At 41.6% G+C, this 16,731-nt stretch overlaps 1 protein-coding gene across 6 annotated transcripts in view; it reads left to right on the top strand.

Annotated features, from left to right (window-relative positions):
• Positions 1-16,731, top strand: part of TMEM94 (transmembrane protein 94) — a 187,630-nt gene that overhangs the window by 131,474 nt on the left and 39,425 nt on the right. For all 6 annotated transcript variants that reach the window (XM_078779433.1, XM_078779430.1, XM_078779435.1 and 3 more), the window contains 4 exons: positions 911-1,019; positions 14,080-14,305; positions 14,709-14,786; positions 14,979-15,064. In XM_078779433.1, the coding sequence (XP_078635559.1) occupies positions 911-1,019; positions 14,080-14,305; positions 14,709-14,786; positions 14,979-15,064 (499 nt within the window). The remainder of the gene's footprint in view (positions 1-910; positions 1,020-14,079; positions 14,306-14,708; positions 14,787-14,978; positions 15,065-16,731) is intronic.

The raw sequence follows: 16,731 nt of genomic DNA, 5'->3' as shown, positions 1-16,731 counted from the left end.
ATTTTCTGAAGGCATTGTATGCTTAATTTTCATTGGTGGTGACGACAAGATTGATGCTGTAAATTAATGTAGTTTGTGTGAATCCTCATAAGCACATCTTTGTTACTGTGCCAACTTGTGAACCATTGATGGGATTCTGACCAAACTTGGTCATAAATATATATTGCGATGCAAACATGAACTGATTCGATTTTGGCATCAAGAGGTCGAAGGTCAAAGTCTGTGACAGGTTTCATTACCGCGATAACTTAGGAATGGCTGAAAATAACTAAATTAAACTTGGTACAAGTATATATAAACGGATTGGATTTGGGGTCAAGAGGTTAAAGGTCAGAGGTCCGGTTAGGTAAAAATTGTGTAATTGCGTTAACTTTTGAACTCGTGATGGGATTGTGACCAAACTTGGTACAAGTATATATTATGATGCAGAGATGAAGTGAATAGATTTTGGTCAGTGTCAACATTCAGAGGTCATGTCATGTAAAAATGTAGTACTTGAGATCAGCTGAAGAGATTAAAATCAAACTTGGTACAAGTATGTATAATAATGGATTAATGTGGGTGGAGGCATATCGGTCAACGTCGAAGAGTGCCGTTGCAGTTACCTTTGTTGGCTGAAAGCTGCATCATAATAAACAATTGGAGTAAACATGACGAGGAAGAAATGTAAAGGGTCAGTGATGAATTGGATATTGAACTTCAACACATTCTAACCTGGACTGTCTTTAAAGCACTTAAAGACTGTACCAAGATCGTAAGCTTCGTTTTTATTTGTTAATAAATGTTTGTGCTGGGATTTTAGGTGGTGAGGGCTGATTATGTATTGTGATCAAATGTTGCAAGGTTCAAATAAAATATTGTACCTTTTAGTTTGAGTGGTTAATCTCATTTCTATTTTTTCACCCATCAGAAATTTGTGAGATGGTGCAGATCATGCAGGAGTATGGGGAAGTCGTTTGTTGCCTTGGCAGCTCAGCAAATGACAAAAACAGCCATGTTTTCCTGCAGAGCAATGTCAGGTGAAATTACACGTTGCACTGTGCGATATTTAGTGTTAATGCCAGTTTTCTTTTTTCCTCCTGTTCATCTGTCTTGGTACTTGTCAACTCACCGAGACTTGCATCTTTACCCTCGGATATTCTTCATTGTGAAAATTTCCTAAGTCTATGTAGCATTGACAATCGGTAAGACATATAATGAAAATGCTGGCCTGACATTGACTTTCTAATTCCATCAAATGCAATGATTGTGCAAATGTTGTCCATTCTGCTTTTACAACATTTTGAAGTCATTACTTAGTATTTTAGCCATTTTAAAATTTATATGCAGTACCATGATACAATTTATGGGAGCGAGACATGGGTAATGAACGTGGAGCAGCAACAAAGGCTGGAAAGGGTGGAAATGTGAATGGTTCGGTGGATGTGCGGAGTATCGTTGAGAGAGAGGAAGACAAATGATGAATTGCGAAAGATGATGGGAATAGAGCCTGTGATGGATGCTGTGAAGAGGAACAGGTTGAGATGGTTTGGTCATGTGTTGAGGAAGGATGAAAGTGACTGGTTGAGAAGAGTGATGGAAATGAATGTAGAAGGAAGTAGAGGATGGGGAAGCCCGAGAAAGACTTGGCCAAAGATGGTGGAAGAAGAAATGCGGGCAAGGGGGTTAACAAGGGGAGATGCTGAAAATAGGGCAAAATGGAGAAGATTGTCATGGGACCCGCAACGCTAACCCCCACTCCAGCAGGGAAAATGGCCTTAAAATTCCTGTTGTTGTTGTTGTTGTTGCTGTACCAACTTGTTGTTGAAGACTTGTTGTTGTACCATGATTCAATATTGTAAGAAAAATGGTCCAGGGGATAAGGAAAGGACTTTATTATGGAGTGCATAGTTATGTCCTTAAATATACATGTTTAGATAGGTGTTTTTGTGTTTTGTGTGTTTGTGTTGACAGGAATTGTCAGGGTCAATTGTGGAAAGAGTATCCCCCCACCCCAATAACTCATCTTCACCTCCTCCCCTTCATCCTCAATTGTACCCTCTTACGATAATCACCCATTGATGCTCAGCTTGCACTGTATCCAACAAACTTTAAAAGGCAATGGAACCTTACGATAACTAACGGTCTTGAAGAGGAAGGCCGCGACGCATGTGCATGCCATTTGGATCAGGCGGCCAATGGTATTCTAACGTAACCCCTTCCAGACCTTGCCAGCCAATGAGGGAGAGGAGTGGCATCAGACGGTCGTTTTCATTACAATCCCCGTAGTGACCAATAGTCATTCTGCGTTGGTGCCTCAAGCAGTCTGCATGACATTCTGCACCAGCTTCTCCGACAGACTCCAGGCACGATTATGTGAAGTCATTCAATGAGCCATTTAGCACTGGGATGAAAGACTGCTGTGGGTCGTGCCCCTGTGTTTTGAATCCGAAAGGAAGGAAGTGATATTTCCCTGATCACGCGTGCACGACCCATCCCAAGTCGTTGTGTGTGGGGAAAGACTAACCTGCAAAACTAGCCAACAGCGCCTGGAGAAAGGGAAAGTCTTACCAGTCCACTCCATCCCATCATGATCTCTAATCTCCCCTTTGTATTGTGTACTTAAGTGATAGGATTTCATAATAAGGAAGTCAAAAGACGAGGGAAAGACAAGGGTTTCTATCAACTCATCCCAACTCTCTCTTCTTCATATGTGGCGACTTCATCTGTCATCAAGCCAGCTGGCTGGGTGTGGGTTCCTCTCTCACCAGCCATGGCACCTCAGCAAAGGACTTCTGTGGGACTGACACAATCTGTCAATTTCCCGACCCGGATCTCAGTCAATGGAGTATCTTGTCTTCCAGACTTGGTGATGCCAAACTTCCCTGCAAATATCTGCTGCTCTTCCTCTGCTCCAATCGGTTCTTCTGATCATGTGCTTGTTAAAGTGGACATCTCTCTGGCCATTCTCAGAGAACCTCCTCAGCGCCGACGAGCCTGGCATTTCACTCAGGCTGACTGGCACGGTCTGCAAGCAGCCATCAATCATCTGGACTGGTCTCCCATCTCCACTGCCTCTGACATCAATTCTTCCTCGGAATTCTTCCAAAGCAAACTGCTCTCTCTCATGCACAGATTTATCCCATCTCATCTTCAGTTGTCTTACCCTTCCTCCCGTCCATGGTACACTGAATCTTGTGGTGAGGCAGTTGCCCTGAAACAACTTGCCTTTGCCTCTTGGAAGGCAAATCCAACTGAAGGCAATCTCAGTTCCTTCCACCAAGCTCGGAACAAGTGTGTGTCTACCCTCAAGAGTGCCAGGAAGCACTATCTCTCCACACTCAAGAATGAACTCTCAAACCTGTCTCCTTCCTCCAAATCCTGGTGGCGTCTGGTCAAATCCATTTCTGGTGTTTGTTCCCCCTCCATCCCCTCCCTCACCTCAAATGGCTACACAGTTGGCACCGCACGTGACAAAGCCGAATGCCTCAACTCTGTGTTTGCCTCAAAATATTTTGTCCCAAACCGATCTCTCTCTGTTCCCACCCTACCCAGTCGAACCCAACTGCTCCTGGACTCTGTGTCCTTCTCTCCTGTCAAGGTGGAGAAGTTTTTGTCAAACCTCGACTCTGATTCTGCAACTGGACCAGACGGCATCAGCCCACGGGTCCTAAAATCCTGCTCTGCCGCTCTATCTCACCCTCTCTCTGTTCTTTTCACCCTCTCTTTTGCTCAAGGTCATCTGCCAGCATCTTGGAAATCAGCAAACATTACCGCTTTACACAAAAAGGTGCAAAAACAGATCCTTGCAACTACAGACCAATCAGCCTGCTCCCAATTATCAGCAAAGTCATGGAATCCATCAATGCTTCAGATATCAAATCCTTCCTCTTCTACAATGGCTTGATCTCTGATCATCAATTTGGATTCAGACCAGGTCATTCTACTCTGGACATGTTGCTTCTGCTGTCTCAACAATAGGTGGAGGTCCTAAATGCCAAACAGGAAATCAGAGCTGTCTCCCTTGACATATCACGTGCCTTTGATACAGTCTGGCACCCAGCTCTGCTTACCAAACTCTCCTCTGGTGTCCATGGAAATCTCCACGCTTGGCTTGCGGACTTCCTCTCTGGTTGTCCTAAGAGATTATTTACAGTATTTTACATTGCTTGAGATAATCTCTTCCTTTTTTCTTTTCCTGTGAATAAATGTGTTTCTATCTCGCTACGACTGACTCATCCCCGCTCAACCACACGTGCATAAATTGAGTTCAATCTGGCAGTCATAAACATTGGTTTGCGCTTTTGTGTAGCTGGGTGTGAAATTCCATGGGCTTGTTCGTTTATCTTCACATTAGAGCAGTGAATAAACGGATTGGGCTAAAGGAAAACCTCTTTTAACTTATCGGTTATCTTCATGGGCCTTAATTACTCATGGAGTATACGTGGCTGCCAATAATATAGGTACACTGACATACTCCAAATTCCTGCGGCTCTGTGATGTGGCACGGCACCCGCACTCTACTCGTGACTATTTATTCCTGTCTGAAAATGCAGGATTAACCAGTTTTATATATCTACTGTAAGTCCTTTACATATCCAATATGTCATAACCAACAACCTTTTGAAGCAATTAATGGTCAAAGTACACTTAGATTGGTTTTTCATCTCGTAAATTTTTGTAAGGGTTTTTGTTTCTTCATGCCCCTCTTTTTGTGCCCAACAGTTACCACACAGCCTCACTGTAGGTATATACCCACCATCACCTTGCCCTGCCATAAGCCTCAATCTTGGAGAGAACAAATGAAGTGCTAAGCCTTTTATTCATTAGAAGAGCAATTGCAACCAACAATCACATCCTACAATGGTTGTTTTTTACGGCGTAGCCCATAGGGCAAAGCCGTCTAGATTCTAGAACATTGTACGTATGTATGTATGCATGCCTGCATGTAAGTGTGTATGTATGTATGTCCCCTCAAACATACACCAATCAGAGCTGAGGATCTGGTCACATACAGGGGTGATGTGATGTCAGTACGGCGGTACGGCGGTACGACTCCACACACCTCCATTTTGATTCCTTTGCCGTTCAGGCCGGACATATCGTTGAGCCTGTCATGTAGCACAATCTGCATGCTCTAACTTCACATTTTTCATTCAATGTGAAACACAAACGAACAAGTTAAACACATGAAGTAAAACACGTGAAAATAAGGATCTTTTATAACACTTGATTGCTATCGTGGCCGTGGTTGTTGTTGTTTGTGGGTTATTCAGTGTAGTTTTATATATTTTTCTATTGCTTTGCAAAATATCACCACTGTATATAGAATTTTGTCTGCTCATTCCGTGTCCTTCTGAAGGGTTTCTACTGTCGTAGAATAATAAATGTTTCCGTTCAAACTGCTGTGAATAAACCATACATTAATGCCTCTTCCTCTTCTTCAAACTCGCAAAGAGACTTTTAGAACTGGCAAATTCGTGATTGAACAAACGAATTTTACGGCAGTGATATTTGGTTCCAGTATTTACAGCATTTGTCTCTCCGTATGTATGTATGTATGTATGTATGTATGTATGTATGTATGTATGTCCCTTACATATTTATGCTACATTTGGGGTGAGTTTTATAGCCGACAATCTGAAAGGTAGAATGTAATGCGCCATTTGGCTTTGCCAGTTGTATCTTTCAACACCCTTTAGGGAACGTTCATATATATGGTCATATACCTGGTTGGGGCAAATTTATCACACTTGATGATTGGGGGAACTGAAATTATGACAACAGGGTAATGATATATGATGGGGGAGAGGGGGGTGGGTGAAGGGAGGGTGCATTCCCCCAAGATCATATATAATTAAAACTTTGACTAAGGGCTCTTCAAACATTGAAGCATTTCTTATGACTGCCTCCAATCACCCTAAGCCTGATGTTGGTTTAATTGTTAGGGTGGAGGGCTTGGGATCCCAGGGTCCTGAGTTTGAATCCCGGTCAGCTGTTGATTTAACGCCATGTGGGGTCGACTCAGCCTGTCATCCTTCCGAGGTCGGCAAAATGAGTACCAACTCACTGGGTCCTCTCTCAAGGAGGTTGGTGGCAGGATTTTCACTCCGGCCACAGTGGTGTGTGTCAGGATGGTGCTGAGGTCACTTTGATAGTGTTGACTAACTGACCAACATCTAGAATAAACCAGTCTCTCAATGCAATCTCTTCACTTCACTTCTCTTCACTTTCAACTGGTATCTCCACCCAGGTCATACTATCCTCTTCAACTACCCGGTTACGCCGCTGTTAGACTTTCGGCCCTGTTTCAATATATCTACTAAACTGCATACTCTTATGTTTATTACAGACTTTTAATATTATGTTACATAGACAAATATTATGGGATTTTGACTCTTTCCCCACAACTTTCATATTACCCATAACTGTCATCTTTGGTCTCCTTATTTTGCTCTTTTTTTTTTTTTTTTTTTTTTTTTTTTTCTATACAAGATCGAGGCTCGTGAAAGAGCGAACATTAATCACACAGAAAGACAAACAGACACATAAAACAAATAACATCGGGAGCGGTAGACAAGATGGGGAGAGAGGGGGAAGGACACAAACACAACATTTGAGAGCAGGGACCGAGAGACATGGAGACATCGAGAGATCTGTGGGAGGGAGAGGGCTTTGGGGGGGAGGCATGTGAAGGGGGGGGGGGGGTGGGAGAGGTATAAACATATGGACACTGCCAGGATTTCCAGGAAAGAAGTTGGAATTTCAAACAAGGTGGATCTGGGGTGAATTAGTGGGGGTAGAAAAGATCAAGGTTTTGGATGGGGGAAGATAAGAGATGGTGGTGAACAGCTGTTTTAAAGACCTGGAGGGAGGAGAGGGATTGAAGGGAGTGTGGGAGTTTGTTCCAGAGGCGGGAGAAAAGAGGAATGAAAGAGTGAAGGTGAGCAGAGAGCCGAGATTTCAGCAGTTTAACCATCAGAGGGTTGCTCTTATCTTTTTCCAAACTCCTTTCCATTCATTCTCCACTTCTTCCACAGTCCTCTGTTTTCCGTTCTTTATTATCCTTCTTTTTATTGTTTGCATCATAGCTTCTAGGATCAGGTTAGAGGTGACTTAGACCTCCTGTGGTTTTGAACTGCTGAGTTAGTGCACCATCAATTGTGGGACCTTGTATAGAAAGGTGTTTCTTTCTAAATCATGTCCACTCAATTGAATTGGCTACAGGTGGACGCAAATCAAGTTGTAGAGACATCTCAAGGATGATCAAAGGAAATTGGATGCACCTGAGCTCAATTTGGAGTGTCATAGCAAAGGGGCGAATACTTATTGACTCGAGACATTTCAGCTTTTCTTTTTTAATCATAGCAAAGGGGTGAATAATTATTGACTCGAGACATTTCAGCTTTTCTTTTTTAATGAACTAGTGAGGTACCCGTGCTATGCACGGGTGGGGAGGCCAGAAGCAAACAGACAATGCAGAAATGGCAAATGCTAAAGCATGAAACCAATAAATTCCACATTACTGTAGCACCTTCAGTCGCACGTCAGACATGGACAGCAAGTTCATGAAGGACTTCCATGAAAAACGTACCGGTTCGCAAACAAACAGGTCCGTGTGTTCCATTCCCAGTCAATGGCGAATCTGCATATGGCGATCTGTGAATTCACGTTTAGAATGTAAAACCGTCACGGCATTCCGTCATTCACTTGAACTCGATATCTTTTTTTTAATTCCAAACAGCATAACTCCAATCACAAATTAAATAACATTAATATAAAAAATAAGCTTTTAACAACATTTGTGACATAAACGAATATTTAAATCCTGATGTGAAGTTCCGTACGTTTGGGTGAATACAATTACGAATTCAAAATCGTAATTGTATTCACTCAATTCCAATCATCCATTGATACTTTAACAAAACGATTAACACGATTAACGTTTAACGATTAAACATTACGATTGAATGGCGGTTGTGTTGGGATATTATCAAACCCGCGCAATGCCATCATCTGTCCACTTCCACATTCGCGGCAGGTTCGTAATTGTCATCCAAATCTTAACAGTATTTGTAGAATTTCAATAAAAGCTGCATCACTGTTCATATCGGTAAATATTATTCCATTGTGTTTGGAAAAACTGGAAAATTGGAAAATTGGGGAAAAATTGGAAAAACAATATAGCCTATTTTACTCCAAGGGGTCCCAGGAATACCCACCCAAAATATCGTTGCGATCGGTTCAGCCGTTTGTGTGGTACCTTCGAACGGACAGACGGACATTTGGTGAATTCTTGTAAGATTTGTTTAAAAAAATCAAAAATAAAATAATCCACTTTGACATTATGGGGTATTATGTATCAACCAGTGACAAAACTTCTCAATTTATTCCATTTTCAATTTCGGCTGTAACACAACAAAATGTGGAAAAAATCAAGGGGTGCGAATACTTTCTGGAGGCACTGTATATCTGCATTCAATGGTGCAGAAGCCTGCTGCTTCTTCTGCCAATGCTTTAATTCCATATCTCTTTATTCACTGGAGTATTTTTGGAAAAACTTTACCAGGAATATCATAAACCTGTACTTCAATCGTTAGCCTATCAAAGGTGTCTGGAGAAGATTACATTGTTATGTGGTCAAAGGTAGTGTGAACTGCTCCACAGTAAGTTACCAAACGTAGGTTTCTCATTCTCTTTATAAAGCATTCTTAATAATATTCTCGTGGTTCTCTTAATAAATCAGCTTCTGTAAAAATCAGGATAATACAAATTGCACGCTTACCTAGCATTTATTGATTATTAATAAAACCTTTGGCAGCATGAAAATACAACCTCGACATTGCCATATTGTTAACTCCAGAGGTATCAATGTATAAAGTGAAGTCGCTGATGGTGGAATAGCGACCTTGAAACTGCACCAGGGGTATGGGCATGATCAGGATAAAAAAGGCATCAGACGAGGCGATACTATCTCACCAAAATTGTTCACTGCATATCAAGACAAAGAAAAAACGAACAGGGCCAGATATGTAGTGAGAAAAATGGACAAGCACTACATTATGACAATTGCAAACTGGAAACCAAGAGAAGGACCAGAAGCAGACAAAGACCAGAGACAGACAAAATTGAAACAAGGACCTGATACTCTGGATTCCCCACCTTTTGGGTTGTATGTGGAATAGATCTGTGTAATATGAAAGCTAAATCTTGAACGGTTATTGAAATATCGCCGACACAAGCCAAGGTACTCAGATGGTTGCCATGGTAACGTAAATCAGCCAATCACTGCCGTGATCTAATCAGGTTTAGATTATGTCATGAGGAATAGGATGATCATTCAGTCGGACAGAGCTCATTTTAATGTCCCCCGTCTCCGACTTTGTCGGAGGGGTGGGGGAAAAAATCTCTGTGTACAATGACCTCATTGCTCGGAAGGAAAAAAAAGATGGATCATGTTGAAGGAGGCCTTCGTCTTGCAGTGGATTGAAATAGGCTACTCATGTGCAGACCTTATTATCTTATTTCTCTTGTTAGCCCTTCTTCATTTTTGCCTCTCTCAACAGTATAACTCATAAAACGACACCGTTGAGAGAAAATGAAAATAGAACATCCCAACCCAATATCCTTCTCTGGAAACATTTGCAATTCATTTAATGGATTAAAAGTGATGTTGGTGAATTTCTCCGTGTCATTTTTTATTTCTTCTTATTGACAACACTACTTGGGTTACTGGCCAGTTTATAAGTTTATAACTCAGGATGTTTGAAACTTCACTGTCTTTCACTCGAATGATCGCATCCTTCTCAGCTTGCACTTCCTTGTTCATTGAGTGTCGGTATAATTGGATGTTTGCTGTTTAAGTAAGTTGGAATGAATGTAGTTGCCTTTCAAGTTTATGACGTTTTGTGACGCTTTCACTACCTACTTTTGTACGTGTTGAAATTTTTTTGGAGCTACGCTTTATAAATATTTGATTATATTTATAGCAAATATTATAAATATTAGGGGGTGTCTGTTACGTGCTCCTCCCCAAACCCCGGTCACGGTGTACCTCCGAGCCCCGAGAGGAGTCACGGCAGAAAGATGTGTTATTCTGTATGTCAAAGATCAATGGTGAAACCACACCAATTGTTACCAACAAACAAGTATTGTATTAAGATCACACAAGAATAACAGTACAAAAAACGATAGTAATCAATTGTACAACAAATATATCATTCCTATGATGGTACCATCAGTTTCGTACAATATAACTCACTGTGCTCCAAGTGAGTGAAAAGAACATCCCCAATGTCTCTATCCCGGCTTCAAGCCAAAGTCGATCCACTCCAGTGATCGTCAGAACGATGTTGTATCGAGACCAGAATCCCGTTCAGTTGACAGTCACACTGCCAAAGATAGACAAAAGTGTCCTCAAGAGGCGCCTGGGAAATCACACCTTCGGGTATGGACGTTCAACGGCTCACAAACGGCAACCGCAAATTAACCTTCGGGTATGGACGCTCAACGGCTCACAGACGGCGAACCGCAAATTCCCACTCAAAATCCACGTTACACACACACACCAGATTAACGTCTGGATGCGGTGAAAATGGTTGAAGCGAGGTGAAAAGCCTGGAGCGATCCGAAATCTGGCGCGAGGCAAAATGGCAAACGGTCCGTTCTCGAGACGTAACGGCAGTCCAATGATTCTCTTCGGAATCAACCGCAAAACCTGTCACGCAGGTTTATCTGTCACAGTGATAACAACTCTGTCGCAGGAATCCCTTTCCCAGGAAACCCCAAAGTTCGCTAGTGACCCTCGTTCGCCAGCGTTTGCTCCAGACCTCCAAACAGCTCGGCTTCTTGTCCGACTCACTCGCTCTGCCTCTTTCTCCTCGCCTTCTTCCTCCTCTTCGTCCGGTTCCGGTTTCTTTTAAAACATTAACTTTTTTTACCTTTTGAAAATAGTAATCTCTATTTCACTTAAACGACAACAATAGTAGTACGTGCAACCAAAAATGTTTACAGTGGATGAGAACCACAACAACGGAAGTGACGAATCCGGAACAGTGTCACTCCTTCTCCACTCTTAACCCTTCCCTGGTGTTGGGAGTTGAAGTTAACAATGAAACCACTATGTACAGTCACGTGAAAAAGTAAGTACACCCCATGTAAAGTTTTGACTTTTTCAACATATTTCAACATACAGCTATTTGATCTTCATTTCAACAATATTGATAGATAAAGGTGATATAATATAACAAATATCATGAAACATTTGCATTTTGTAGTCCATTGTATAATTTAAATAAACATAAATGCAAATTTCGCATGTGGAAAAAGTAAGTACACCCTTGGCTCTAATAGGTGGTATTACCCCCTTTGGCAGAAACAACCTCAAGTAGGCGTTTTTTATAACTGTCTACCAGTCTCTGACATCGACTGGGAGAAATTTTTGCCCACTCCTGCATGCAGAACTCTTTCAGCTGTGCAATGTTTGAGGGGTTTCTTGCATGCACAGCTCGTTTCAAATCCCCCCACAACATCTCGATGGGATTTAGATCCGGGCTTTGACTTGGCCATTCCAGAACCCTCCATTTCTTTCTTATCAGCCATTCCTTGGTGGATTTACTGGTATGTTTAGGGTCATTGTTATGTTGCAAGGTCCACCTTCGGTTGAGCTTCAACTTTCTGACAGATGGCCTCACATAATCCTCAAGCACCCTCTGGTACAATGAAGAATTCATAGTGGATTCTATGATGGTGAGCTGCCCAGGCCCTGATGCAGCAAAGCTGCCCCAAACCATAATATTTCCACCACCATGCTTTACAGTTGGTATCAGGTTCATGTGGTCAAATGCTGTCTTTGGTTTTCGCCAAACATGTTTTCTGGTACTGTGCCCAAATAGCTCTACCTTTGACTCATCTGTCCAGAGCACATTGTTCCAGAAGTGCTGGTCTTTGCCTCGGTGTTCATTGGCAAACTTTAGTCTTGCCCTGATGTTCTTTCTGGACAGCAAAGGTTTCCTCCTGGCACACCTCCCATGTAGATCAAATTTGTGCAGCCTCTTTCTAATGGTAGACTCATGCACTTTGACATCAACAGTGGCAAGAGCTACCTGTAGGTCCCGTGATGACATTCTGGGGTTCTTAGAGACTTCTTTCAGCATCTTCCGGTCTGCTCTCAGGCTGAACTTGCTGGGGCTGCCTGGCCTGAACAAGTTGGCAGTTGTTTGGAATCTTCTCCACTTGTAGATGATCTTCCGGACAGTCGAATGACTGATTTCAAATTGTTTGAAGATCTTTTTAAATCCCTTCCCAGACTCATAGGCATCTATATCCTTCTTTCTGAAGGCCTCAGAGGGCTCTTTTGATCTCGGCATGGTGACGCCGCACACTTCAACAACAAAGAGCAAACCAAACGAAATGTGTGAGGTTTAAATAAGACAGGTTCCTCCAAGATCCTCTCTGACGATGTTCTAATCATTTGCACCTGCGCTGTTGCGCCTGATTCAAATTTTAGGTATTTGAAGTAGTGATAAATGTAGGGGTGTACTTACTTTTTCCACATGCAAATTTGCATTTATGTTTATTTAAATTATACAATGGACTACAAAATGTAAATGTTTCATGATATTTGTTATATTATATCACCTTTATCTATCAATATTGTTGAAATGAAGATCAAATAGCTGTATGTTGAAATATGTTGAAAAAGTCAAAACTTTACATGGGGTGTACTTATTTTTTCACGTGACTGTACATGAACAAATGTGTGTTGTGAATGTTGTTCAGATGGATGTTCTTCATTGTTCCTTCCTAAATTCATTGGAATTGTAGTGGTTAACCATCAAGTTGTGTTAACCAATTGTAGTGGTTAACCATCAAGTTGTGTTAACCAATTGTAGTGGTTAACCATCAAGTTGTGTTAACCAATTGTAGTGGTTAACCAATATTGATGGCCATAAAATATGGGTAGCTGATGTATCACAGAACTTATAAGATCAAAAATATAGCTGATTTAAACAAAAATAAAACAAGAATGACCGCACTAAGATCACAATGTGTGGCAAAATCTGGTAACCAGCGGATTGGGAAATAAAATAAAAGATGTACAGCACGATTGGGAAAAACACACTTAATTTGCTATTAAAAAATTAACTTTGCACCTCTCATCCATGTTACTCTCCCCATGGTCATATCAGAACGAGCTGATTCGTCACATGGTCACAGATTGTTTAACCCCAATATGGGACTGTTCAAAAATTACACTACGCTATTTGTTTAGTAATTTGCATTACGTAATGCTTGATTACATAATGTAACACTTGATTACCATGCATTCTGACAGGCTTCATTAAACCTTACTATTATTCGACATATGATTAGATTTTTTGGGGTCCATCGTGAATAACATTCGACCCCAACAAAGCCAATGGAAATCTGACACAACAAACCCGGGCAGTGTATAATCAGCAGAGGCCTACAAGCCTAATGTGTTGGGCCCACCAGAAAACCAAGATTGTGGCAATGTCATTTTACCTCGGTGCTATGGTGGGTGGAGTCAAGCGACAGATGTGCGTGTGGTCCGGCATAAGTCCGACCAATTGGTGCGCATTTCAAAAATCGACCCCTAACAAGAACCCCAACAACAACAGCAACGCAAAGCTCTTCTCGACTTGCGATATGTCGCAGGTAAAACTCTTGACAGGGAAGGACAATTTAAAATTGGGAAAATCCATTTTCACAAAAATAATTTGAAAGAACCGCAGCGCAGACACTCGCTAGCACAACCAACTTCAGGATCTTACAATAGCTCAAATTTTTTGGTGCACTGTGACCTTCATCAGAGACTATGTGAGCTATGCATGCTTAGATGTGTTGTTTTTTTAACTTTGGTTGGGCTCGTGTATTTTTCAGCACTGGCTTTCACAACTTTTGTGAATAATATTAATCTTGACAAGTTGAAGCACAAATCCTCAAATTGCATCATCAATCTATCATTCGGCCTCAGATTTTCAACAGAGGCTTCAGGAGATGCAACAGTCTCGTCTCAATCTGCATTGTTCAATTAAAGGACGTCACATCACACCCCCTATCTTGTTTTTTCCTTAGCCTTGCTCTGGATCCGCTCTATCCATCCCGTTGCACCTGGGATGGCTTTAGCTGTGGAAGGAGTGCAAATATAAATATGACAGCGGCTGCGACCGCAACAGCTGTGGAGGTCATTGAGAATGGAGTTGTGGATCCTCTGCACATCTCGGCCATGCTGAACAGCCTGCCATGCTCGATGTCGTTTCAAAATGAGAAGAATATGAGCCTTATAAAACTCGTCAAACAGGCAAGGCCTCCTGTGGCTTTAAAAGTTTCCATGAATATATCACAATTCTTGGGGATATGTGCTTCGATTTTATTTGCCATAATGGCTTTAAAATGGTGAGAAAATACTATTGTAAGACTTCCTTTCTGTTTTTGCTGGTGTTTATTGTCATAAAGATTGCGTTACAAAGACCTCTATTCAGCTCAGCTCCTTCATTGGTCTGATACACTGTAAAAAGTAATTGCTCAACAACTAGGCTGATTTTGTAGCACCATTGCTGTGTTTTTTTTTCATTTTAATAATGTTAATGTGTTTCCAGTCACCGCCGGTCAGGAATCTGCTCGTTTCCTTTCTACAAAGCGGCATTTAAATGATTCCGTCTTCATAAACGCCACACCATTACCATGATATGCCTACTCTGCAGGCTCGACATATGACCAACAGCGTGAGAAAGTGCTCCTTGTTTCTCCTGCAGTGCCAGCTATGCATCATGCTTGTTCAGGTATGTGGCCTGCAAAACTATTTCAACAGAAGCTGCATTTATTATAGCTTTAAAACATGTGCTAGGTGATCCAGCACAAGCTGTCTTTAATTTCTGTAATGCCTCGGTCATACTGCTTTCCAATATGTCCATCATTCAAGTAATGGTATGAATACAAAAATATTACTTTTGTGTTTCATTCTTTTACTCCAGGTATTGGCATGTTTCCTCCAGCTTCCACCACCACTCAGCAGCACAGATGTTCTCTGGCTTTCTTGCTTTGCTCACCCCCTTATCAGGTATATCTTTCTTTGCTTCTTTCTCTATTTTAAGTCTTTTATAAACATCATGTGATTTGCAAAGTGATTCCCAACTGTGCAACCAATAGCAACTACTTTTGTCAAATGATATGGACCGATACCATATTTACCTTTGAAATAATCGAGCATGAGAATGAACGAGGAACAATTGCAAAGTAAACTAGAATTCCAATACACATGGACACACACGCACACTCACACATACACACACGCACACTCACACATACACACACATGATTAATTGTACAGTATCGGTTGTTCCTAAACTTTAATATAATTTAAAGGATTGCTGTAAGTGATGTTAATTTCACAACATCCCATGTTCAACATTATTTAATTTGCAATCGTCAAAACATACTTCCATTACCTAAAGTAAGAACCTCAACCTGTAAGCAATTGACGAGTTTCCCGACTGCATGCATCATCAGCTGGGCACTGTTCCTCCTCAAGGTTTCGATCCTTTCAGCCCAGGACCTTTCCAAATAACATGGATACCTTGAGACCTGGTAGGTCTCGGTTCCACCTCCTGAAACGCACCCACACACACACATAATGTCGTATGTTTATATTATATATATATATATATACAGTGGTACCTCGGCTTACGAGTTTAATCCGTTCCGTGACGGAGCTCGTAAGCCAAATCGCTCGTAAGTCAAAGCAAATTTTCCCATTCAAATGCATTGAAATGCTATTAATCCGTTCCAGCCTCAAAAAAAAAACACCAATTTTTTTTGTTAGGTGCTTTTAAATAACAAAAATGTACTTTATAAATAACAAATAATGTATAAACAAGCACGACCTCGTATATACTGTACATAATACAAGAGAATGTAAAGAAATAAACTGGTTTTATTAAGCAGAGGAGAAGAGCATGCCAGGTGAGGTGTGCGTGTTGTCGACTTGGCGAGGCAGTACGATCGTACTCCTTCTACGATATGTACGATTTTGAAGCAGAAGGAGTCCATAAAGGCTATAACGCCAGCCAAGGGCGTTACGATTATTTCAAAGCTCCGGACCTCTATCCATGAAGATATGGAGAAGTTGTTGTTTGTGTGGTTGAAGGAGAAGCAGCTCGCAGGAGATACCGTGACCGAGAGCATCATGTGTTTGAAAAGATTGAAACTCGGATATCGAGCACGGACCACGAGGTGTTTTTTCTTTTTTCTTAATCTCGGTTTCAGTGAACTTTTGCTCTGTGCTCACGTGTACTGTACCTGTACCTGCAATGGTACGTCAGAGGATGGCACCTGTTGTCATCATATTAAGTGCAAGATGTTCTGCATCGTAAGTTGGTACACCGTGGTCTTTCGGCGGTGTTTAAGCCGGCCGTCTTGGCTTCTGTCACCATTGGCATTGAGTCTTTCGATGTAGGTAGGTCGTTGTGTGCCGGTGCCTTGGCCGAATTCCTTCATTGCTGCATTGTTAGCTCATCTGGTTTTTTATACATCTTTGGTTATCGGACCAGCGAATGACGTCATCTCCTCCAAAGTATGGCTTATTCTCACTTGTCTTGGACGATCTTCTACTTCTAGCCTTCCACCGTGCATTTGGTGTCCACTGTACTTACTGTACAGTGCCTGGTAAAATTGATGTAATGGGTTTTTGACCGTCAACGCCATGAACCGTAATGAACCGTCAACCGC

The sequence above is a fragment of the Myxine glutinosa genome, chromosome 5 (genome assembly GCF_964187855.1).
Source record: "Myxine glutinosa chromosome 5, kmMyxGlut1.1, whole genome shotgun sequence".
In the NCBI taxonomy this organism is placed as follows: Eukaryota; Metazoa; Chordata; class Myxini; order Myxiniformes; family Myxinidae; genus Myxine; species Myxine glutinosa.
This window is presented reverse-complemented; position numbering and strand designations above follow the sequence as displayed.